Raw genomic sequence first — 25,817 nt, forward strand, 5'->3', positions numbered from 1 at the left:
TCCCTAAAGATTGCAGCATGTTTGACCAATGAAAACAGGACAGGGATTTGTGCCAATTGGCTGGGCCAATTGTGCGCCGCCCTATGGGACTCCCAATCACAGCCGGGTGTGATACAGCCTGGAAATCTAACCAGGGTCTGTAGTGACGCCTCTAGCACTGAGATGCAGTGCCTTAGACCGCTGTACCACTCGGGAGCCAAATCAGCATATAGATTATATATTTATATATATATAAAATATCTCTAGTACTGTACTATGGATGACTTGCATGGATTGCAGGGCTCTAATGTCAAAGTGTGCATTACAATCCAATGCTTATCCTGCCAATAGCAAAGAATAAGGACAGTAGAACTAGTCAGCCCCAGAGATCCCTCCAACATTATTTCCTCTTGGAGGGACATTTCCTCTTAGTCTCCAGTGGATAATCACAATAGAGTACCCCATTTAGCTGTGTCTCCCCTGTATGTTTTCTGGGTAGCATGGTCACACTGCATCTAATGTTATATATAAGTATTCATTATCACATGCTGTCTTGTAAACAGTGCACAGTACTGGGTTTTGCTGGTTAGCTAGCGTGGTAATACCCATTTATTTCCTCGAAACAGAGACCGAAGCTTGTGAACATTGCTTTTTTTAAGGATGGGAAAAAAATGTGTTTTCATGTCAATGAGGAGAATGTTCAGTATTTCGGGGGAGGGAGGGAAGAGGGGGGAATTGATTCGTTATCGTCTTTTGATCGATGGGGCTATCAACCAATCAAATCCTGGGCCATTTCTCAGTGGACATGAAAATACGTCAGCCCACGTTCTCTTGCTTGTTTTCCGATTTCAGGATTGGAAATGCACTGGAATACTGCATGCCCCCTTCGACTGTCTGAGCCGATATCAAACATACCCACAGTGCATTGTAACACCAACCTCTCCCTGTAGCGTGTATTGTTGCTACCAGGTGCTGTATACTACAGTGTGATTGGATCTCCCCTGATCAAACTGATCCCAAAGCCTGTAGGTACGTTTGATCGACGCTGCATGTAATGATGATTATAATGATGAAACAGGTCCAACTCTGAGTTTATATTTAAGCCAAAGTCATGTCTCCAGTCCAGACCAAAGTATCTGGTGAGACTACTGTACTGTTACAGTCCATGACAATGGAGAATGAACCATTACAAGAATCTCAAGATCTCTAGTAGCTCAGAAGGTTGTCTCCTGTATGGAGGGAGCTGGTGAGAAGGGCTGGGGCTGTATTACTGTAGACATTGGCTGGTTAAACATGCTGGTTCTCTCACTCCCCCCCGTACAGAAGCTACCTGTAGAGCCCCAGCACCTTACCTCGTCGGAGGGCAGCTCGGTGGATATCGGGCCCCCGGGGGATGGAGTTGAGTCAGTGGAGCTGGAGGACGAGGAGTCAGAGGACCCAGACAACTGCTTCACTGATGGTGAGGGAGGGAGGGAGGGGCTGGGGGAGAGGATGAGGAAGAGTGGGGGGAAGGAGAAGGAGGGAAGGGAGAGAGGGGCTGGCGAGATGAAGGTTTGAGAGTGACTGACAGAGACAAAAGTTTTATCTTTGACATACTTTGTCCTTTCAAACATTAGAAGTAGTCTAGAGGGAATTCCGAGCTCTGATAGGGGGGAAAACTGTTTGAAAAATGGGAGGACAGTTTTGTTTCAGTCAAGGACAAGGCATTATTTTATCTCCTCTGTCTCTCTCTGTCTCTCTCTGTCTCTCTCTCTCTCTCTCTCTCTCTCTCTCTCTCTCTCTCTCTCTCTCTCTCTCTCTCTCTGTCTCTGTCTCTCTCTGTCTGTCTCTCTGTCTCTCCCAGGCTGTGTGCTCAGGTTCCAGTGTTGCCAGGTGAACGTTGAGGAGGGCAAGTGGAAGATGTGGTGGACCTTGAGGAAGACGTGTTTCATCATCGTGGAACACAACTGGTTCGAGACCTTAATCATTTTCATGATCCTGCTCAGCAGTGGCGCTCTGGTGAGTGGCTGCTGCTCACCTGGCCTGTGTAATGTTGTACCGCTCCTTTAAGAAAAGTCAAGTAAACGTGTGCTCTAGTTGTCTTTACATCACAATGTGAGTGTCAAATAATTACAGTCTGCTTACTTTGATGTAGAGTGAAGAGGAGCTTTATGGCTTCTTGTTTAGCCTGACACTTCTGCTTTGAAGTGAAAACTGAAACGTTGATTGGTCAGAGTGTACTCCTCAGTAGGGTTGAGTCTGGACAGGGAAAACTCTGACCCATATGCATAACTAGGGCCCAGAGTATTTCCTGGTCAGGTCTTGTGTTCAGAAAAAACTCAGAGCCCTACATTTGACCAAAAAAACACCAACCTACTGTATGTGACTCAAAACACTTGACAAACATGACCTTGGCCCAGACCTCAGACACTGTCAACTATCTGATGCTTAATTCCTTGTTTGTGTTTCCGTGTAGGCGTTTGAAGACATTTACATAGAGCAGCGGAAGACCATTAAGATAGTGCTGGAGTACGCAGACAGAGTCTTCACCTATATCTTCATCCTGGAGATGCTGCTGAAGTGGGTGGCCTACGGATTCAAGAAGTACTTCACCAACGCCTGGTGTTGGCTGGACTTCCTCATTGTTGATGTATGTATTTGCTGGAGTTGTATGCGAACGCTGTACACACGCGATGACCTTGAACACGCTTTGTCAGCAGATGAATTCAAAATCTAAGCTTTGGATAGCAATTGAAAGTGATTTGATTAATTTTGTAATTATTAATTTACCAATTGGAATGAATGGAAATCACATTACATTTTTTACCCATGTACCACACATACTTCTCCTTGTGCAAATGTCTCTCCTGACATTGCTTATTTCTCTCTCTCTGTCTCTCTCTGTCTCTCTCTGTCTCTCTCTGTCTCTCTCTCTCTCTCTCTCTCTCTCTCTCTCTCTCTCTCTCTCTCTCTCTCTCTCTCTCTCTCTCTCTCTCTCTCTCTCAGGTGTCTCTGGTGAGCTTGGTAGCCAATGCGTTAGGCTACTCTGAGCTGAGTGCCATCAAGTCCCTACGAACACTGCGGGCCTTAAGACCCCTGAGGGCCTTGTCACGGTTCGAGGGCATGAGGGTAAGGGTTACTGGAGAACATGTTTCGTGCTGAACTGAAATCAGAAAGAGCCTCTCAAGCAGCTTTTAGGATATTTGTTACGATAGAAAGTCCACAGCAATTGAGTCTCTTGAAAATAACTAAATGTCATAACTAAATGTAACTTATTTTAGGAGAGTAATGCCTTGTTACATTTGACATCTTGTAGCATTCTTAGCTGCAGTCCTTTTCAAATGGCTTAGGCTTCTAGAAGGAGGAAAATAGGAACCAGTGATATATTTTTAAATGGATGCATGCCTGTGTGTAGAGCTAGATTTCGAGATATGTCTCTCGTTGTGTGTATCTGCATGACTTTCTCCACACTGTGTCGATAGATGCTATATCGATGTTCTCTGACATTGCTCTGCCTCGATGTTGCTTGTGTGAGGCCTTTTGATGTGTAATTATTTTCTTTGTGTGTCTTTTCATTTACAGTAAACACTGTTGTGACTTCATCCTGACTCTTCTAAGGTTTTTTTCTGTTTTGAGTGGTTAAATGTGCTCCGTCGCCACTCCTTTGAAAGAGCGTTTCCTCCCTTTTCCTTTCCTCAAATAGTTAACTGTCAAACTCTTGTTAACCCTCTGTGGTAGTGCTAGTAACATGCTTTGTACTGAAAATAACACAGTGAAAATACTGTACACATATTCTCATGTGTTCCTTAACCTAACACAATATCTCCATATTACCAGCGCTATTAACCCTTCCTATACATATATGATTATATTATTATTACATATGTTATCATCTATGGTAACCAGGTTTCTTGGATAAGCCTAGAAATACATGTTTTCTTGAGCAACAAGAGAGTGCATTTCAGCTTCAACTTTATCTCACTCAACAACTTGGTCACATTACTTTCTAGTCCTATCCAGAGAAACCTCAGAGAACCGGTTTGATCGAGCGCTCTAACCGTGTCATCTTTGATTGACAGGTGGTGGTGAACGCCCTCCTGGGTGCCATTCCGTCCATCATGAACGTGCTGCTGGTGTGCCTCATCTTCTGGCTCATCTTCAGCATCATGGGCGTCAATCTGTTCGCAGGGAAGTACTACTACTGCGTCAACACCACCAACGACGAGACCTTTCCCATCGAGGTGGTCAACAACAAGAGCGACTGTCTGGCCCTGGCCAATGACAGCGCCCGATGGAAGAATGTCAAGATCAACTTTGATAATGTCGGGGCCGGGTACTTGGCCTTGTTGCAAGTGGTGAGTGGGACAGGCATGAGTGCAGGGTCAGTTGTCTGTTGCCGTTTTACCTTGTTCAGGAAGATTATGCTTTAAATCTGGTTTAAAAGTGTAGTTATTATGAAATGTGCATATAATTTTAATTTACATTGAGTGAACAAAACATTAGGAAAACCTACACTTTCCAACAAAGTCAAGGTATTGGAGTGGCCATCACAAAGCCCTGACCTCAATCCTATAGAACATTTGTGGGCAGAACTGAAAAAGCGTGTGCGAGCAAGGAGGCCTACAAACCTGACTCAGTTACACCAGCTTTGTCAGGAGGAATGAGCCAAAATTCACCCAACTTATTGTGGGAAGCTTGTGGAAGGCTACCCCAAACGTTTGACCCAAGTTAAACAATATAAAGGCAATGCTACCAAATACTAATTGATTGTATGTAAACTTCTGACCCACTGGGAACGTTATGAAAGAAATAAAAGCTGAAATAAATAATTCTCTCTACTATTATTCTGACATTTCACATTCTTAAAATAAAGTGGTGATCCTAACTGACTTAAGACAGGGAATTTTTATTAGGATTAAATGTCAGCAATTGTGAAAAACTGAGTTGAAATGTATTTGGCTAAGGTGTATGTTAACTTCCGACTTCAGCTGTAGCTTAGCACCTTTCACAGACTATTGAGACTGTTCATTTAATATTTTCTACCTGCTACCAAAATAGCTCTCCTTAACTCAAAGTAGTGGAGCGGAGCCTGACTGCAAGGTTGCAGCAAGGGAACAGGGAAGTCAGATGTAAGTAATCACTCGAGAGTGACCCCTCAGAGAGTAACTCATTCTGTTCTCTGTTCTCTGCTCCTAGGCAACGTTCAAAGGTTGGATGGACATCATGTACGCAGCTGTGGACTCTCGTAATGTACGTGTTTCTTTGGAGCTCTGGTCATGGAGAATGGCTGACAGTTTAAAGTCCGGTTGACTCTTGCATTTAAGGTTTTGAGTTGACATTTTTTATTGGAATGTTGGTGTTTTTTATGGCTTTCGTAAAAAAAAATGTTTTTTGACCTGTAAAGACGGGTTTGACTTGAATATGGTGGAAAATGTCCAATATTTAAACATTTTGTTGTATATCTTTCTTGTCTGTGTTTCAGGTGGAACTTCAGCCCCAATATGAACAGAACCTCTACATGTATCTGTACTTCGTCATCTTCATCATCTTTGGCTCCTTCTTCACTCTCAACCTCTTCATTGGTGTCATCATTGACAACTTCAACCAACAGAAGAAAAAGATACGTATTCAGTATCAAATCAAATCCAATCTTATTAGTCACATGCGCCGAATACCACAGGTGTAGACCTTACAGTGAAATGCTTACTTACGAGCCCCTAAACAACAAAACAGTTTTTTTAAACGAATAAGAATAAGAAATAAAAGAAACAAGTAAGTAAAGAGCAGCAGTAAAATAACAATAGCGAGACTATCTGCAGGGGGATACCAGTACAGAGTCAATGTGGAGACTATCTGCAGGGGGATACCAGTACAGAGTCAATGTGGAGACTATATACAGGGGGTACCGGTACAGAGTCAATGTGGAGACTATCTGCAGGGGGATACCAGTACAGAGTCAATGTGGAGACTATATACAGGGGGTACCGGTACAGAGTCAATGTGGAGACTATCTGCAGGGGGATACCGGTACAGAGTCAATGTGGAGACTATATACAGGGGGTACCGGTACAGAGTCAATGTGGAGACTATCTGCAGGGGGATACCAGTACAGAGTCAATGTGGAGACTATATACAGGGGGTACCGGTACAGAGTCAATGTGGAGACTATCTGCAGGGGGATACCGGTACAGAGTCAATGTGGAGACTATATACAGGGGGTACCGGTACAGAGTCAATGTGGAGACTATCTGCAGGGGGATACCAGTACAGAGTCAATGTGGAGACTATATACAGGGGGTACCGGTACAGAGTCAATGTGGAGACTATCTGCAGGGGGATACCGGTACAGAGTCAATGTGGAGACTATATACAGGGGGTACCGGTACAGAGTCAATGTGGAGACTATCTGCAGGGGGATACCAGTACAGAGTCAATGTGGAGACTATATACAGGGGGTACCGGTACAGAGTCAATGTGGAGACTATCTGCAGGGGGATACCGGTACAGAGTCAATGTGGAGACTATCTGCAGGGGGTACCGGTACAGAGTCAATGTGGAGACTATATACAGGGGGTACCGGTACAGAGTCAATGTGGAGACTATCTGCAGGGGGATACCGGTACAGAGTCAATGTGGAGACTATATACAGGGGGTACCGGTACAGAGTCAATGTGGAGACTATATACAGGGGGTACCGGTACAGAGTCAATGTGGAGACTATATACAGGGGGTACCGGTACAGAGTCAATGTGGAGACTATATACAGGGGGTACCGGTACAGAGTCAATGTGGAGACTATATACAGGGGGTACCGGTACAGAGTCAATGTGGAGACTATATACAGGGGGTACCGGTACAGAGTCAATGTGGAGACTATATACAGGGGATACCGGTACAGAGTCAATGTGGAGACTATATACAGGGGGTACCGGTACAGAGTCAATGTGGAGACTATATACAGGGGGTACCGGTACAGAGTCAATGTGGAGACTATATACAGGGGATACCGGTACAGAGTCAATGTGGAGACTATATACAGGGGATACCGGTACAGAGTCAATGTGCGGGGGCACCGGTTAGTTGAGGTAATATGTACATGAAGGTAGAGTTATTAAAGTGACTATGCATAGATGATAACAACAGAGAGTAGCAGCGGTGTAAAAGAGGGGAAGGGGGGGGTGGGAGCAATGCAAATAGTCTGGGTTGCCATTTGATTAGGTGTGCAGTAGTGACCAGGTGTTCGTATACACTGCGATATTGACAGCACAGTGTTTTTTTAAACCTGCTGCTAGCTAGTATTCGGAATACAGCAGGCATATGAGTCAAACACACACACACACACACACACACACACACACACACACACACACACACACACACACACACACACACACACACACACACACACACACACACACACACACACACACACACACACACACACACACACACACATACACATTCACCTTCCAGTTGTTAAGAGAGCTAACAATGTGAATACAGTCTCCATAATACAGAGACAGAGGAGACAAGAGAAAAAGAAAGAAAGAGAGATCAAGGAGAAAGAGGAGAGAGCGTAAAATAGCATGAGATATCGAGAGAAGAGAGGGATGAGAAAGAGAGAGAGAGAGATGTGAAAAGCGTGCCTTGCCATGAGATAACAATGACTGAAAGAAACTTGAGAGACAGACAGACAGACAGACAGACAGACAGACAGACAGACAGACAGACAGACAGACAGACAGACAGACAGACAGACAGACAGACAGACAGACAGACAGACAGACAGACAGAAAGAAAGAAAGAAAGAAAGAAAGAAAGAAAGAAAGAAAGAAAGAAAGAAAGAAAGAAAGAAAGAAAGAAAGAAAGAAAGAAAGAAAGAAAGAAAGAAAGAAAAAGAAAGAAAGAAAGACAGATGCTCTGGGTGTACATGTGTTAGATTTTTACCAGGTTTTGTATTGTTCCCTTTACTTTGGAGGTCAGGACATCTTCATGACAGAGGAACAGAAGAAATACTACAATGCCATGAAGAAGCTCGGCTCCAAGAAACCCCAGAAGCCTATTCCCAGGCCAACGGTTTGACACTGATATTGATACCTGTTGATATTACAATAACCATTCAACCAAGCAGTAGCTCAATATTTAAGACTGATTAAGAATGAATATTTAAGATTGATTTCTCAAAGCAAAATAACAAAATTTGTAAATCAATATTTATTTGAATTCTCACTGTAATGATCATTAAAAATATATATATTTATATCGCACTCTACCTCTGTTTCTCTCTCTCCCTTCATCTGTCTTTCCATTCTAGAATGCATTGCAAGGCTGTGTGTTTGACTTCGTAACGAAGCAGGCTTTTGACATTGTCATCATGATCCTCATCTGCCTCAACATGGTCACTATGATGGTGGAAGAGGATGACCAGACACCAGAGAGGGAAAATGTCCTGCACTGGATTAACTTTGTCTTTATAGTGCTCTTCACTGGGGAGTGTACGCTCAAAATGATATCCCTCCGCCATTACTACTTCACCATTGGCTGGAACGTGTTTGACTTTGTCGTTGTCATCCTTTCAATCGTAGGTAAGAGCCCCGACTCTTCATAGTCATTTGAATCTGAAGTTGTAACTGAGAAATTGTATGTTTAATTGGTGTGGTTTTTGTCTCTGTCCTTACAGGTATGTTTTTATCAGAATTGATTGAGAAGTACTTTGTTTCCCCAACGTTATTCCGAGTCATCCGACTTGCCAGAATCGGCCGCATCCTCCGTCTCATCAAGGGTGCCAAGGGCATCCGGACGCTTTTGTTCGCCTTGATGATGTCACTTCCTGCCCTGTTTAACATTGGCCTCCTGCTCTTCCTGGTCATGTTCATCTACGCCATCTTCGGCATGTCCAACTTCGCCTATGTCAAGCACGAGGCGGGAATCGACGACATGTTCAACTTCGAGACGTTTGGCAACAGCATGCTCTGCCTGTTCCAGATCACCACGTCGGCGGGCTGGGACGGCCTCCTGGCTCCCATCCTCAACAAGAAGGAGCCCGACTGTGACAGCCAGATGGAGCACCCGGGCACCTTGTACCGGGGAAACTGCGGCAACCCGCCAGTGGCCATGTTCTTCTTCGTCAGCTACATCATCATCTGTTTCCTCATCGTGGTCAACATGTACATTGCTGTCATCCTGGAGAACTTCAGCGTGGCCACCGAGGAGTCGGCCGAGCCGCTGAGCGAGGACGACTTTGAGATGTTCTACGAGGTGTGGGAGCGCTTCGACCCGGACGCCACTCAGTTCGTGGAGTACGACAAGCTGTCGGACTTTGCAGACGCGTTGGACCCGCCGCTGCGAATGGCCAAGCCCAACCACATCCAGCTGATCAAAATGGATCTGCCCATGGTCAGCGGGGAGCGCATCCACTGCCTTGACATCCTGTTTGCCTTCACCAAGCGTGTCCTGGGAGAGGGCGAAGGCTTGGACCTCCTCCGGGGCCAGATGGAGGAGCGCTTCATGGCCTCCAACCCCTCCAAAGTCTCCTACGAACCCATCACCAGTACCCTGCGGCGCAAGCAGGAAGACATGTCTGCTGTGGTGATCCAGAGGTCCTTCAGGCGCTACCTGGCCCGACTCTCCCGGAAGAAAGCAGCAGAGCTCTACAAGGAGCAGCCTAAAGGCAGCATGATGTGCGAGCTGGAGGACAAGGAGGTGTTGGTGATAGGGAAGTTTGCGGACAACTCCACCTCCACAGAGAAAATGGACATGACGTCCTCCACCGCCTCGCTGCCTTCGTACAACAGTGCCACAAAGTCGGAAAAGGACAAATATGAGAAAGAACAGAGGGAGAAATAGGACAGAGAAAAAGATCTAAGAGAGCAAAATAAATAAGTGAGCGAAAGGAGAAATTATGAGTACTAAGACGTTTGCTTTGAAGGAAAACTTGTTTACAGTTTTGGATTATCGATGTATGCTAAATGCTAATGTGTTGGTGTAGGGTGTGTGGTGGTGTTGGGTGCTAGGCCAAACTGATATGTAGCTAGCTAAGGCTGAGGCCAGAGAGCAGGTTTGGAGCCATTTAAGGGGACTGTTCCAGGGGGTTACATAGTTACAAGGCAGGGGAAGATAGCCACTTGTTATGTATCACTGCCAGGAGTAAGTGAAAGACGGCAACTCAAAAAGCCGTTGCGAAACCGCTTGTGATTTTCTGTTGAGTGTTACTACCTGACACACTTGTGTATACTGTGAAGTTTTCTGTAGCTAGTGCTGCTGCTGCCATCATACATCCAGTGTCTTGAATAACGATCGCCGTGGTACTTAAAGGTTCTTGCATTTTTGTATAATTTCATTTTTTTTAATGGTAAGGAATGTTTTATCGTGTAATTGTGAGAATGTGTCCGCTGCTTTTCACGGTTGTAAAAACACCATGTACAGCAAAACTCAGCGACTAAACAAATCCATGTTCCAATACTAACGCCACATACGTTTTGTTACTCCCAGAACTCTTTGTGCTCAGGCCGCAGTTTTCGTGTATCCCTCTGGGAATAAGCATAGATACTTTATATGTAACTAACCGGGTCTCCTGCAAACCACAAGACTGTGCTAGCCCGCTGAGGTAAGGTCTGAGACTTAGCTCGGGGAGCTAACCCAGGTCTTCAGGTCTCAGGCAAGGTTATTTATCACGTGAACGTCACCTTATGCACAAGCTTAATTCCACAACCTATCATCGGTGACACTTGGCAAAGATATATCTTGTACCTCTATATGAATTGCTGTTGTTCTCCCCACGCTGTTCTATGAACATGCCCACGGACACAGAGATCCTGAATGTATGTCAACAGATTCATTGAGAGGGATTCAATGAGATCTTCTTCATTTTTCGTAGACCTTCATTGTCACAAAGCAATGTGTCCGAAAGATGTATTTCAATCTCTCTCTCTCTCCACTCCTTGTTTCTGTCGAAACGCTCTTGTAAAGAAAGGTGACTAACAAAAATATAATAAAGGGAACTCATTGATGGTCTTTTTCAACGGTGTCTAACTCCATTATAATATGTGCATATGACACCTGGCATTGAGTTTAGCACTCGTCTGTACTGCATACTGTACTCATAGTTCATTCATTATTTTAATTCAAAGCCTGATTCTTTCAACATAGTGATTTGGTTCGATTTATAAATAGTATGGTGTACTATATGGACCCACAGTATGCATAACACTTCCATTTGATGTAAGAGCACTTTTGATCTTTCAATGGCCACCCCAATGGGTATTATGTGAGCGTGTGTGTGTGTGCAAGTGTGTGTGACTGGGGTCTACAGTTTACTTGTATTACAAGTGTTATAAATAGCGCTTCTACAGTAGCTACTGTTGCTTTTTAAAGTGAAGTTTAGGTTGCCATTTTTCTACAACTTGTTTTACATTCTGCACACACATTGACACATGAAACACGTGTATGGTCCACATTTCTGTAGATATGAACCATAAAGCAATCGGCAGCCATTTTCCCTTCGGGTAGTGTGTTAGTGAAGGGCATGCAGGTCAGGACTAGTATCAGCTCATCTGCTAACATGAATGAAAACATTCAAAAGAATAAAGAACATATTTGTTTTTACACATTTGTTACCCATCTCTTTTAAGTTATGCTCTATCAGAAAGTATGACGATTGCTGGATATTGCTGGATATTTGATTGAAGGGATCATCCATGTGGTTGAATTTCATGCTACACTGAAATGTATACATTTGCACATGTGTGACGAGTGACATTTTTGTTAGAACCAAAGATGTGACCACAAAACACAAAATCAAGATTTCTAAAATAAAACCGATTTTGGAAAGCATACTTTGTACACAGAATATTTTCAGTCAGATTAAACTGTTGCATTATGCAATCTATAGTTAGCATGTTGAATGGTCAATAGGCAGCTGGGAGACATACTGTATATGAGCTGTATACAGAGGGAGAGAGATTGAGATTACCCCCACCCTTACCGCATCAAAACACTTTGCTGAACCTGCCGCCAGATTCTCCCCTGCTGTTGCTTGGCAACCTTACATCACAGCTCCCCCGCTTTTGATTGATCAGTAGTGTTTCCCAACTGCCTACCCACAATACCTTGTTGCGAGCAGGCATACCCTTCCCAAACCCTTTTCTTCCCTCCTTCCATGCATCAGAAATAAACACCATGATCAGAAGCCATATAATACACTTATTATACTATATGCATAGTATCGATGAACTGCCTTCATATCCCTGTGCTTTAATCCATACAAGTCTTTTGTGAGCTCAGCACCTGCTACAGTGGGGGTCTGTTTGAGTAAATGTTAGTTTAATACAGACCCATAGGCAATAAGCCATGACAAGGTCCCCATACAGGAACATATTAGCCTGTGTGAGGTGGGAAGACAGGACCACCTTATACCCTAACCTGCCTGCCACCAAAGAGAGGAGTCCCTGCAAAACAAGGTCAGTGGCTCCACCTAGAGGTGGGGAGACACATGGCCAGTCTGGGTAGCACTTCTGGCTGATTTCAATGAGCTTTTCAATAAACATGTTCTATGAGTGCTTGTTGACTGGCTCAAATCACGCAGTAGGCTGAACTTATGCGCTCAATTAAGTACTCAAATTATGTCATTATAGTAGGTTATTATGTCTGTTCAACTCTTGAGAATAATTTCCATGATTACCTAGCAATAGTTGCTCAGCAACAGCACAAATGGGCAATAAACAATAACCCCCCATAGGCAAACAAAGTAAGCAAGGGAATTTTGGTTTTGTCATCAAGTTCCATTGAGTCAAACCGTACAACCTATTATAATTTATTGTACTTGTATTATGTAATTTTAAGAATATTTTAATGAATGTAATAATGATTATTTCAGTGTTGTTACTTAACTCCTCATTAATCCATAATTTAGTCATGATTAAATCTGTTGTCAACTATCCAGGTGTAGAGGTATAGCACAGGGCTGACTTCTCAAGAACACCAGAGTAGACTGACTGATCTGACAGTCAGTTTAAACCTAAGACCTTGTTCCTAATGTATTTTCGGGAATATTTCTCAATTCACTACAATCACTACTTTCGAAGGTATGAACAAGAACAGAATCGTATTAACTATAACTGACTTTATACTAAATAACAATACATACAGTGCCTTCAGAAAGTATTCAGAACCCTTGACTTTTTCCACATACAGCCTTATTCAAAAATGGATTAATAAAAAATAAATCCTCAGCAATCTACACACAATACCCCATAATGACATCACAATACCCCATAATGACATCACAATACCCCATAATGACATCACAATACCCCATAATGACAAAGCAAAAACAGACACTTTTGAAAATACATTAAACATAAACTGAAATAGCTTATTTACATAAGTATTCAGACCCTTTGCTATGAGACTCATGTTTCCATTGATCATCCTTGAGATGTTTCTACAACTTGAATGGATTCCACCTGTGGTAAATTCAATTGATTGGAAATGATTTGGGAAGGCACACACCTGTCTATATAAGGTCCCACAGTTGACAGTGCATGTCAGAGCAAAAACCAAGCCATGAGGTCGAAGGAATTGTCAGTAGAGCTCAGAGACAGGATTATGTTGAGGCACAGATCTGAGGAAGGGTACCAAACAATTTCTGCAGCATTGAAGGTCCCCAAGAACACAGTGGCCTTCATCATTCTTAAATGGAAGAAGTTTGGAACCACCAAGACTCTTTGTAGAGCTGGCCGCCCGGCCAAACTGAGCAATCGTGGAGAAGGGCCTTGGTCAGGGAGGTGACCAAGAACCCAATGGTCACTGACAGAGGTCTAGAGTTCCTCTGTGGAGATGGAAGAACCTTCCAGAAGGACAACCATCTCTGCAGCACTCCACCAATCACGCCTTTATGGTAGAGTGGCCAGACAGAAGCCACACCAAAGTAAAAGGCATATGACAGCCCACTTGGTTTGCCAAAATGCACCTAAAGACTCTCAGACCATGAGGAACAAGATTCTCTGGTCTGATGAAACCAAGATTCAACTCTTTGGCCTGAATGCCAAGCATCACGTCTGGAGAAAACCTGGCAGAATCCCTACAGTGAAGCATGGTGGTGACAGCATCATGCTGTGGGGGTGTTTTTCAGCTGCAGGGACTGGGAGACCAGTCAGGATCGAGGCAAAGATTAACAGAGGAAAGCACAGAGATCCTTGATGAAAACCTGCTCCAGAGCGTTCAGGACCTCAGACTGGGGGGCGAAGGTTCACCTTCCAACAGGACAACGACCCTAAGCACACAGCCAAGACAACGCAGGAGTGGCTTCAGGACAAACTCTCTGAATGTCCTTGAGTGGCCCAGACAGAGCCTAAAAAACGTTTTTTTCTTTGTCATTATGTGTGTGTAGATTGATTGTTGGATTGTTTTTTTAATCACTTTTAGAAAAAGGCTGTAACCTAATAAAATGTGGAAATAATCAAGGCGTCTGAATACTTTCCGAAGGCACTGTACATCTTGGAATAATCAGCTGCTGAGACAATACTGAAAGAACTCCTCAAATTCATTACATAATGTAGAGGTCTTGAGCGCAAGACAGCAGTCTTAGCTATGTGTTACCCTGGGAAACAGACACATTCCGGAGAATCCATCTCACTCTGACTCTGTGGGCGGGACAGACAACATGGCACTGGTTTTCTCTAGGGATTTCAGAGGCTACATTTGGAACTGAAAAATGGGTGTTGACACAGATAAAAAAAAAAAAAAAAAAACTATAAACTGAAACAGCCATATTTATGTTGATTTAGGATGTACATGTTGTCTTCCTTTAATAATTCCAACAATACATTACATTTCTGATATGTATGATTCATCTTGACAAAATGTCAAGGTCATAATAATCCGCAACCAAAATGATTGACAAGGGACACAATTATTCCATTGGTTATTTATTCTCAAAGTCTGATGTTTGTGGAAAAGGAACAAATGGTGGTGTAAAAAAGAAGAGACAGAGAATATCTATTTTAGGCCCCCAGTTCTAGGCAGTCTTGATAAACAAAGAGACATTCTGGAACAAAACTAAACAGAACAGGAAGGCCTTGTCCCAAATACCCTATAATCGTACTGCTTCCTTGTTCAAAAGAAGTGCACTATAAAGGGAATAAGGTGCCATTTGGGACAAGGTCAAAAACAACATGAGCTCTGTGAACTTCAAGGCCTTCATGACACAACAGACTGCTGCGAGAATAAACCACAATAAAATACCCAGTTTCACATTGGCCACAATATAGACTAGCAAATCATATCTACAGCAGAATAGCAGAGACTGGTACAGACGCAGCTTACTTCACTATAGATCACCTGAACATGAACGCTTTGGCACCCTTACGCCGCACACCACCTCATTGGCTGACGTGATGTGATGTCACAGGATGGGAGAGAGGAGAGGTCATGAGAGCAAGAGAATGTGAGAGAGCAAGAAAGACAGAGAGAGCGAGGAGAACCATAAAGGGGCTAGATGAAGAGACTGGATACATAGAGAAAAGAGAGAGGAGACAAAGAACATGCTGTGATGGAGTAGGTCCATTCCTTCCTCAATCACTCCAGTACCCCTGCACACTGTAATAACAGTACTGGCACCGTACTGATCTGTATATAAGAACGTTATATAACTCTATTCTCCTGTTTCTTTTCTTTTTTTCTTCTGTCGCATTTCACGTGTTTTATTTCTTATCTGTATTACTACTGTTATTGCGCATTTTTGGGAAAGAGCCCCCAATTAAGGTTCTCTCTGTACTGTTTTACACCTGCTGTATCCTGTGCATGTGACAATAAAACTTGATAACAAATCATAATAGCAGCACTGAAAATATAGCTTGTCTCATGAAATTGAGCACGACGTTTAAAACGATTTCAAACGACGTACATTTTCCAAGTTTCATGGTCCTTTTGAAAATGGACCTAAATGTAATGGTACGACTAGAGATGATTATACGTCTGTGACTCAAACTACAGTATATTGGAGTGTTGTCCAATCTAATGTAAAGTATAAATGTTATTTAATTTGTTTCCTTTTGACATTCTCACTGTATATAAAAAAAAACGTTCATTTTTAAACATTCCTTTTAACAAAACACATGCAAAGTATTCAACATCTATGAGACAACACAAATAAACACGAGACCGACGCTTAATAATTGTAGTACCTCAAAATCGTGTTGATTTGTCATCAATACTAACCACCGCATGCTCTCATTATCAAAACATACATAATATTACATAAACTTTGTATAGCCATAAATAAACTGCAGCTATATACATTTTCCAGTTGACTCCATATAAAAGTTCAATCTACTAAGGCTGTGACTATACCAGTATTGCAATATTTTTTCCATGGCATTTTTTTTTTTTTTACACGAAGCAGACAAAACTCTTTGGTCTTTTAAAAACCTGCTTTATGTAAATAATCTGTGCTATAGCATGGAAAATAAATACATGTGACTCTGGGTGACAACACAATGTGTATTTCCAACATTAGGGCTGTTTTTCTAAAGAAGTGAAATCCGCTTCGTGTTTTGTTTCTTTGCCACGCTACCAACAAGTATCGCGTTACTGATATCGTCCGAGCCCTAGCGTCTATCTTAGTTCGTTCATTTAACTCAAATCAGATGATCTTTTCATTTTCCCATTCGACATGGTTATACTGTTGAAATAAGGAATCATTGTTTAATTCAAACTATTTCACAGTCATTGTTCAATAGCTGTTAGACATTCAGATCCAGGACATGGAAACTGTGTGTGCAATAATGTGCAAAGATCCTTCTGAGGCAAAACCCCACAACTTGCCTTTGCAACCTAATCGTTCACTTTAAAAAGGTACATTCATCAGGAGTTTAAAACAACAAACACTGTCCTTCAGGTTCTATTCAATCAAACAGACAACCCAGTTTCTAGGATAGGTCAAAAACAGCATTATTCCTGTACAGAAAATGAATTGGTATTGACATCATGTAGTTTCACTGGTAAAGGGATACTTCAGGATTTTGGCAATGAAGCCCGTTATCTACTTCCCCAGTCTGATGAACTCATGGATACCATCTTTATGTCCCTGCATCCTTCATCCAGTACGAAGGAAGTTAGAGGTAGTTTGCAAGCCAATGCTAACTAGTGTTAGTGCAATGACTGGAAGTCTATGGTCACAGCTAGCATCTGGTACCATAGACTTCCAGTCATTGCGCTAACGCTAGTTAGCAACTTCTTTCAAACTACATGCAGAGACACAAAAATGTTCAACTGGATCTGGGGAAGTCAATAAAGGGCTTCATTGCCAACATCCTGAAGTATCCCTTTGATTAAGTTGGTCAGCACATTAATCCAAATGTGCATACTTGCTGCAAAGGAATGCTATTTTAACTTATCACACTAACAAGTTTCATTGAACTTGCCACACGTCTACCTGACACTGCTAGTGACTAGTGTTAGTCTCTAGAATTGGTGGATCCCTTTTATTCTCAGGCAAGAGAGAGGACGCCTCAGCCAGCCCGTTGAAAGACCCCTGGCTTTGCTGCTCCTCAGTCCCCACAGATACCTCAGACCGTGTGCTATTCTTCAGGGACGTGTAATATCACTACCGTTCATGTCTGTCTGAAAGGCAGATTGACAATTATTGTCATAAGTCTTGTCCTGGAGGCAGAACTGAGCGATTTCCCCTTAGATAGGCCATCTGCTGAGTCAAAATTGTCTATATTATAAAAATGAATGAAAACAAAAATGTGCTTTTGATCTTAAGGTTAGGGTTAGGCATTAGGGTTAGCAGTGTGGTTACGTTTAGGGTTAAGGTTAGGTTTAAAATCAGATTTTATGACTTTGTGGCTGTGCCAGCTAGTGACCACTCCGCAGAGCTGCCTCTAGAACAAGATTCATGATGAAAAACGCTGACCTGTGTCTGAAAGGGCTGCTCATGGTGTAGTGTACTAGTCTCCCCACTGTGGGGAGTGTTGCTCTGCTGCGGGGCTGAGGAACAGGCGTTGGCTGCTGGTGCTTTGTCAGTGTGGGGAAAATGCATATACAGTCCCTCTATCTGGCTGAGGTGGTCTGTGTGTGGCTCGGATGTGGTTTTAGGCTGCTCCTGTGACACGACCGTGGGGCCATCGGTGGCCCCCTGCCTGTTGGGGAGTGAGAGGAGTGAGGGAGCTTCACTAGGGGCTTTGGGTGTGGGGTTCAGGTTGGCTGAGTTGTCCATCTGGTAGTACCCTGATGAAGGGTTGTGGTAGTATGAGTTGGGGTTAGCGTGGTTGGTGTTGGTGTGTGTCCCATCAGTGTAACCCAACACAGAGGAGAGAGAAACCACCTCTGTGTGAGAGACTGGGGGTCCACTCACCCCCTCCTCCATAGACTCACAGTCATCTTCCTCCTCCTCCTCCTCTTCCTCCTCAGAGTCACTAGTGTGCAGGCTGTCGGTGCTGCAGTCCGAGAGGCCGCTACATAAACTACTACCATCGTCCTCATCCTCGTACTCCTCCTCATCATCTTCCTCATCTTCGTCCTCTTCTAGATGCTGCTCTGCGTCGCTGGTGCTCGGCAGGTGCATGATGGGAGCCTGCAGGACTGGGATGTTGTCAGACATCAGGGGGTACTGCAGAGCACGCTGGACAGGGACGTTGACTGGTAGTTCTCCATGGTAACCATTGCCATTGGTGACCTGCGGTTGTTGTTGCTCGTGGCTCTTTTCCAGCTCCAGCTTCATGATGGTGTGCAGGAAGTGGGTGCGAACACGGATGGGGTTGAACTCGATGCGGCCTGTGCTGTTACTGCAGCCCTCCTTGCTGCAGCCGCACGGGAATGACATGCGATCTACCTGTACAGACAGACAACCAACGCCTCAGTTAGCCTCCAATACTGGACAGTTCCCGTTTCCAATGAATAACGAACACATAGACAGATGCATAAGCATAGCAGACGGTCAAACAGACAGACAGGCAAAAAGACAGGCAAACAGCCAGGCAAACAGCCAGCCAGCCAGCCAGCCAATAGCGGGCCAGCTAGCCAGCCATCACTTAACAGGCAAACATACTGACAGAGGTAATTCAGGAGACCCTCACCACAGCTCCATTTACCTGGCACTTGATGCCGGCCAGGCTGCAAGCGCAGGTCGCGGGGTGGCACAGCCCCCTGCAGTCACAGCCGCACTCCTCCCGGGACACCCGGATGGCCCGCAGCTCGTGCTTCTCCTCCACGTCGATGCGTCGCACCCCGGACGCCCGGAGGAGAGCGCGGCGCCGCCTGGTGGTCATCGGCTGCAGGAAGAAGTACTCGTCCACCTCTGTGTTGTCCAGGTCGATGTCGTCCTCTGAGATGTCGTCCAGGGTCAGCGACTCGGCCTCGTCCGACTCCACAGTGCCATTATTGGTCAGCTGGAGGAAAAACACACGAGTAGATGGTGATGCTCTCTAGTGATGCACACTGAGTATACCGAACACCTTCCTAATACTGACCGCTTGTGTTAGCGCATCCCCTTGTGTTGGATTAGAATCACTGCGATAACGCAGCTTAGAGTGCTAGTGAATACACTGAAGAAATACATTATAAGGAATGTAAAGGTCATTTTGACTAGAAAGGACTGTGGCACTCAGGTTATTCATGTAATTTGTCATTAACCTTGAACTCATAACCTAGTCCTAATGCTACCCTGCTTTCCTGGTTATCCCCGGCTTACAAATGGGAAAACATTCCTTCCTCATCTCTCTGCTATGTTAGCTGATTTCTAGCACAAAAATAGCTGCCATGCTACACATCGATGTACAATGTAATGCACTTGGAGAAGTGCCACTGTGAATGCTTTATGCAATCTATTATTAATAAACTGCATTTGCCACTCCACTGCTAGATACTTTAATACAAAGGCATTAAAGGCACAGTCCAAACCTTTAGTTAGACGGAGTTGACTACCTTTAGTTTGATGGAGTTGACTAGGCAGAGTTGATTACTTTGAGTTAGATTCATTTGACTACCTTTAGTTATATGGAATTGACTAAAGTTGACTAGCTTTAGTTTGATGGAGGACTAACGTTGATTACCTTTAGGTTGATGGCGTTGACTAAAGTTGACTACCATTAGTTTGATGGAGTTGACTACCTTTAGTTAGACAGAGTTCACTACCGTTAGTTGGACTAATGGTTCCCAAACTTGGGGTCGTGACCACATGTGGGGTCACCTGATATGAAAATGGGGTAGCGGGAGAATTTCCAAAATCCTGAAGAAAAACAATGTACACTAGCGTTCAAATGTTTGGGGTCACTTAAAGAATTCCTTGTTTTTGAAAGAAAAGCAAATGTTTTGTCCATTAAAATAACATCAAATTGATCAGTAATACATTGTATACATTGTTAATGTTGTAAATAACTATTGCAGCTGGAAACGGCAGATTTTTTATGGAATATCTAAATAGGTGTACAGAGGCCCATTATCAGAAACCATCACTCCTGTGTTCCAATGGAACGTTGTGTTAGCTAATCCAAATTTATAATTTTAAAAGGCTAATTGATCATTAGAAAACCATTTTGCAATTATGTTAGCACAGCTGAAAACTGTTGTCCTGATTAAAGAAGCAATAAAACTGGCCTTCTTTAGACTAGTTGAGTATCTGGAGCATCAGCATTTGTGGGTTCGATTATAGGCTCAAAATGGCCAGAAACAAAGACCTTTCTTCTGAAACTCGTCAGTCTATTCTTGTTCTGAGAAATGAAGGCTATTCCATGCGAGAAATTGTCAAGAAACTGAAGATCTCGTACAATGCTGTGTACTACTCCCTTCACAGAACAGAGAAAACTGGCTCTAACCAGAATAGAAAGAGGAGTGGGAGGCCCCGGTGCACAACTGAGCAAAAGGACAAGTACATTAGTGTCTAGTTTGAGAAACAGACGCCTCACAAGTCCTCAACTGGCAGCTTCATTAAATAGTACCCGCAAAACACCAGTCTCAACATCAACAATGAAGAGGCGACTCCGGGATGCTGGATACATTATGTCAGACTAATTTGCAATTGACTCTCATAGCCCCACATTAAAAGTATGTGATGGTCACAAGAATTTTCAGATATCAAAATAGGGTTCTGGGTTAAAAAGGTTTAGGAGCCCCTATGTTAGAAGTAGTTGACTACTTTGAGTTTGATGGAGTTGACTAAAGTTGACTACCTTTAGTTAGATCGACTTGACTACCTTGAGTTTGATGGAGTTGACTAAAGTTGACTACCTTTAGTTAGATCGACTTGACTACCTTGAGTTTGATGGAGTTTAGTTTTTCCTCTTTGAGGTGGTCTCGCAGCATGTCTCGGTGGCTTCTCTCCTGCTCCACGGCGAACTCCCCCAGGGTGTAGCGCTGCACCCAGCTGTGGCGCGTGGACATGCCCAGGGTGCTGCCACCCTGCGTGGGCACGCTGGTGAAGCCCTGGCGCCGGCTGAAGTAGTACACCGTCACACTCTCAAAGTGCACGTTGCGCACACGCAGGCGCTTTTCACACCTCAAGATAGAAGAGGCTGTTAGAGGGAGGGATAGGGAGAGAAGGAGGGATGAGAGAAAAGGAGAGATAGTTGGATAGAGAGGGGGCATTTAGAGACAAAGTATCACTATATAAATGTTTAACTTTATTTATTGACCCTTTATTTAACTAGGCAAGTCAGTTAAGAACAAATTCTTATTTACAATGACAGCCTACCCCCAGCCAAACCTGGGCCAATTGCGCACCGCCCTATGGGACTCCCAATCATGGCCAAATGTGATACAGCCTGGGTTTGAACCAGGGACTATAGTGACAGCTCTTGCACTGAGAAGCAGTGCCTTAGACCGCTGTGCCACTCAGGAGCTCTTGAGTGAGTATTGCTGCTATTGATATCCCTATGGACCCCTTGAGTGAGTTCTAGCATCCCTAACATCCTCCCTGTCATCTAAAAACCCACAGGGAGCAGGAGCTAGGGGAGATCACCCCCTATGACTCCTAAAGAGAGATGAAATCACACTACTCCCAAGAGTTACTTCCTGTTTCTCTCTATCATTCTAATCCCGCTGAGGCTCTCTATGCTGGTGGTGCTTGAAGGAATCACAGCTGATTTGAAAAGCAGTAGGTGAGGAAGAGGTTCTCGTAACTGGGAGTTTTTTCTACTGAAAAGATAGAAGGCTACTCACTAGCACAATGTAAGGCGCTATTTCATTCACTTGGGGTCAAATAGTTGACAGTGTTGTCCAAAGTTGGCAAAGCTGGCTTTGTTAGTTAAGCAGTCAAGTACATGCATGCTGGGTAAGCAACTCACGGGCGACGGGGGTGGAGGGGCCTGGGTTGACGCTGTCGCTGCTGTTCCCGCTGTCGCTGCCAGCGGAGACCTCGTCATCGGACCCCCGGAGAGAGAGGCAGGGGGAGGGGCTATCCACCTCCACCTCCTCAAACTTCCTCTTCAGGATCCCACTCATCCTGCCGTAGGTCTACCACCCAACGTCTGCCCCTGAGAGAGAGAGAAAGAACGTGGTAAGAAATGTTATTACCCGTTATTGCACAAGAGTGTATATGGTCGCTGAGCAAACCCATGCTACTGTACATGGTTGCTCAGTTAATGTCATGGTGGGCATTGATTTCTCCCAATAGGTATTTTTGAGAGTATGCACATCGAGTGCATAAAAGTAAACTTAACATTATGACTATAACTACTGTTCTCTGAAGGAGGGAAACGAGGTACACCTTACTATGGGGAGTCGCACTCTCGCGACTTCGGTTGAAGGATCTACAATCACGCCTGATAATACCGCTCTTCACTGAGCCCAGGAACGGGCGGCTCGGGGCCAAACAGGTGTTGTACCTCGTTTCCCTCCTTCAGGGAACAGTAGCCCAAAGCGATAGCATGTGCGCACTGCTCCCCAGAAATAGGGAGCGTGCCAAGGTTAGGAGGACGAGAGACAGTCTCTCCCCGTCTGTTGATGCACACCACCACTCACATATTGTTGGTTCTGACCAGCACAAGCCTGCCCGACAAAAGCACGGGGAAGTGAGCGCCAATATACCATTAGGAGCTCTGGGTAATTGATATGGTGCACTCCACACCAGTATCCATACCTCCCGAATCGAGTTGCCTTTGTACAGCAGACCCCACCCTTGGGGGGATGCATCTGTCGTGATCACCTTGCCAGATATAACTCAGCCCATGTGAGCTCCCTGACAATAACAGAGAGTCCCACCACTGGGCCAGGGCCTGAAGGCCTGACAGGGACACCCAAAGCGACCGGGTTAGACTGCGAGATGCGTCCAGGTGAGTGGCTAGCATTCAGCGCTGGAAGGGCCACATCAACAATAGCCCCACGGGAACGACATCACAGAAGCAATCATCCCCAGTAGGCATAACCACTGGTGAAAATGCACTGTGTGATCCAGCCGAAATTTGCCTAAGCAGAGCCGGAACCCGGACACCCTCCACAGGGATAGAAAAGAGCGATATGCGAGTGAGTCTAGCTCGAGACCCAGAAACGGTATGTGCTGAGATCTTTTTCTGGTTTCTTATGAAGCCTAGAAACTCAATACGGGACAGTAGTATGGATGTGTGTAACACTGCGTGCCCCCTCGACTCTGCCGCCACCAGCCAATAGGTTGTAATAGCCGGCGGCTCGTGAGCATTCTGAGTTTGCAGTCTGAGGTGCTTGCTGAGGGCATGTAGGTCTAGAATGGGATGCAAAGTCTTGGAGCTGGAGACAGCTCATTTCAGGGTTCATATGAACCACAGAGATTGTTGAATAATAGCATGGCCGTGTCCAGCACTTCCTGTCCCTCAACTTCACTACCAACCACCTACAGGGCCTACAATCTGTATCACTAGAAAACTAGTAAGGACTAGTAAGATACAGGCAGGAATCAGCAATGAATCCCAGTAATGAGCTACCTATGGCGAGGGGTGCCGCTTGTGGACAGAGCGAATTGGCCAACTTATTACCCGTGGAGACTGATATACCCATAGTGTAACGGAGACAAAGTCGAGAAGCAGGTGAAATGTTTAATAAAACATGGAACGAGACAACATAACAGTAGCATCTACACATAAACAATACTGACTGGGGAAAGAACCTAAGCGAGTGCCAGAAATAGGGGAGGTAACAGAGTCCAGATGTGCCTCATGATGACGTGCATGTGCGCGTAATGATGGATCCCAGGACCGGTGGTTAGTATACCGCCGACGTTGAACACCAGAGGGGAGGAGCGGGGGTAGACGTGACAGTACTCCTCCTCCCCGACGCGCGGCCCTGAGGACAAGGAGCGGGCTGGGTGATGAAGATGGAAATCACGGAGGATGTTGGGATCCAGAATCCAGAAGATCCAGAATGTTGGGATCCAGAATGTCGTCCCCTAGCACCTAACGGGGATGCACCTACTGGGGATGATTGCTGATGCTAGGGGACCAGGAACCACCGGCCTGAGAAGGGAGACATGAAAAGAAAGTGAGATACGGTAGTCAATGGAAAGCTGTAACCTATACGTCCCCTTGTTGACCCTCCGGAGAACCTTGAACGGCCCCATAAACCAGGGGCTCAGCGTCTTACATGGCAGGTGGAGTGGGAGGTTCCTGGTAGAGAGCCAAACACTATCCCTAGGGTGGTACATGGGGGTTGCACTGTGGTGGCAGTCTACGGTGGACGGCGCGTTGGATTCTCATGCGAGTGTCGCTCCACACTTCTGCGTGCCTGAACCACTCAACCGCAGGAGCTTCGGTCTGGCCCGGGGTCCACGGAGCCAGGGCCCGGCTGAAAACCCAGAACTGGAAGGGGGTCAACCCAGTGGAGGAGTGACGTAGCGAGTTCTGGGCGTACGCCCATGGAAGGAATCGAGCCCACTCTCCCTGACAATGACTTTTCAGGAACCTCCCCAGTTCCTGGTTATCCTCTCCACCTGCCCATTGGACTGAGGTCTATACCCTGAAGTGAGGCTGACCGTGACCCCGAGCTTCTCCATAAAGGCTCTCCATACCCGTGACGTGAATTGGGGGACATGGTCGGAGGTGATGTCCTTCGGAAGGCCATAATGCCGGAAGACCTGTTGGAATAGTGACTCAGCGACCTGGAGAGCAGTAGGGAGACCAGAAAGAGGGATTCAAATGACAGGATTTCGAAAATCTATACATAACCACCATGAAACCGTCAGAGGGGAGATCAGTAACAAAGTCAATGGATAGATGGGACCAGGGACGCTGAGGCACGGGAAGGAGTTTCCCCGCTGGAGTGTGCCGGGGGGGGATTTGGTTTGGGTACATACGGAACAGGAGTTGATGTAGCGAGTGACGTCCTGCGCCAAGGTGGGCCACCAGTACTTCTCAAAGCTGGATTGGGTAGTGTGAGAAATACCTGGATGTCCAGCAATGGCAGCTGTGTGCCCAGGTCAGCAGCCGATCCCTTATCTCCGTGGGAACGTAGACGCGCTCGGGAGGACAGTTAGTGGGTGCGGGCTCCCTCTCCAGAGCCTGACGAATGTCCACATCTACGTCCCAGACCACAGGAGGGTGATATTATAGGTGCATTCTGGACAGGACCCTCTCCCGAATCGTAGAGACGGGGCATCGGCCTGGGTGTTTTGAGCAATGGGGCGGAGGTGAAACATCCCTTGAGTAGACGGAAGGCCTCGTCGGCTGCTGGGCTCCACACCAACCTATGGGGAACACCCAGGAGAGGTGAGAGGGGCGGTGACGGCACTGAAGTTCCTGATGAAACTGCAGTAGAAGTTGGCAAACCCCAAAAACCATTGTAACCCCTTTATGGGGGTTGGGACTGGCCATGACCTGACCGCACCTACCCTCTTGTTGTCCATTCTCACTCCCAGCGGGCTGATATGGTAGCCTAAGAAGGAGACAGCCTTCTGA

At 45.2% G+C, this 25,817-nt stretch overlaps 2 protein-coding genes across 2 annotated transcripts in view; one reads left to right on the forward strand and one right to left on the reverse strand.

Moving 5' to 3' along the window:
• The window catches only part of LOC120033123 (sodium channel protein type 2 subunit alpha-like), a 38,339-nt gene extending 26,566 nt beyond the window's left edge, over positions 1-11,773 (forward strand). Inside the window, 10 exon segments of the mRNA XM_038979388.1 lie at positions 1,303-1,438; positions 1,823-1,977; positions 2,435-2,608; positions 2,965-3,087; positions 4,038-4,313; positions 5,155-5,208; positions 5,441-5,578; positions 7,930-8,034; positions 8,273-8,543; positions 8,639-11,773. Of these exon segments, the coding sequence (XP_038835316.1) occupies positions 1,303-1,438; positions 1,823-1,977; positions 2,435-2,608; positions 2,965-3,087; positions 4,038-4,313; positions 5,155-5,208; positions 5,441-5,578; positions 7,930-8,034; positions 8,273-8,543; positions 8,639-9,840 (2,634 nt within the window). The 3' untranslated portion in view covers positions 9,841-11,773.
• A 6,030-nt stretch (positions 11,774-17,803) lies between these two features.
• LOC120033713 (cysteine/serine-rich nuclear protein 3-like) lies at positions 17,804-22,424 on the reverse strand (the record flags this gene model as incomplete). The annotated part of the gene is made up of 4 exons (XM_038980151.1): positions 22,242-22,424; positions 21,211-21,470; positions 19,053-19,349; positions 17,804-18,793 (listed from the first exon to the last, which is right to left on the reverse strand). Coding segments are annotated over exons 1-4 (1,704 nt in total), but the record flags the coding sequence as incomplete, so codon positions are not given.
• Positions 22,425-25,817: the final 3,393 nt, after the last annotated feature.

The sequence above is a fragment of the Salvelinus namaycush genome, chromosome 40 (genome assembly GCF_016432855.1).
Source record: "Salvelinus namaycush isolate Seneca chromosome 40, SaNama_1.0, whole genome shotgun sequence".
Lineage (NCBI taxonomy): Eukaryota > Metazoa > Chordata > Actinopteri > Salmoniformes > Salmonidae > Salvelinus > Salvelinus namaycush.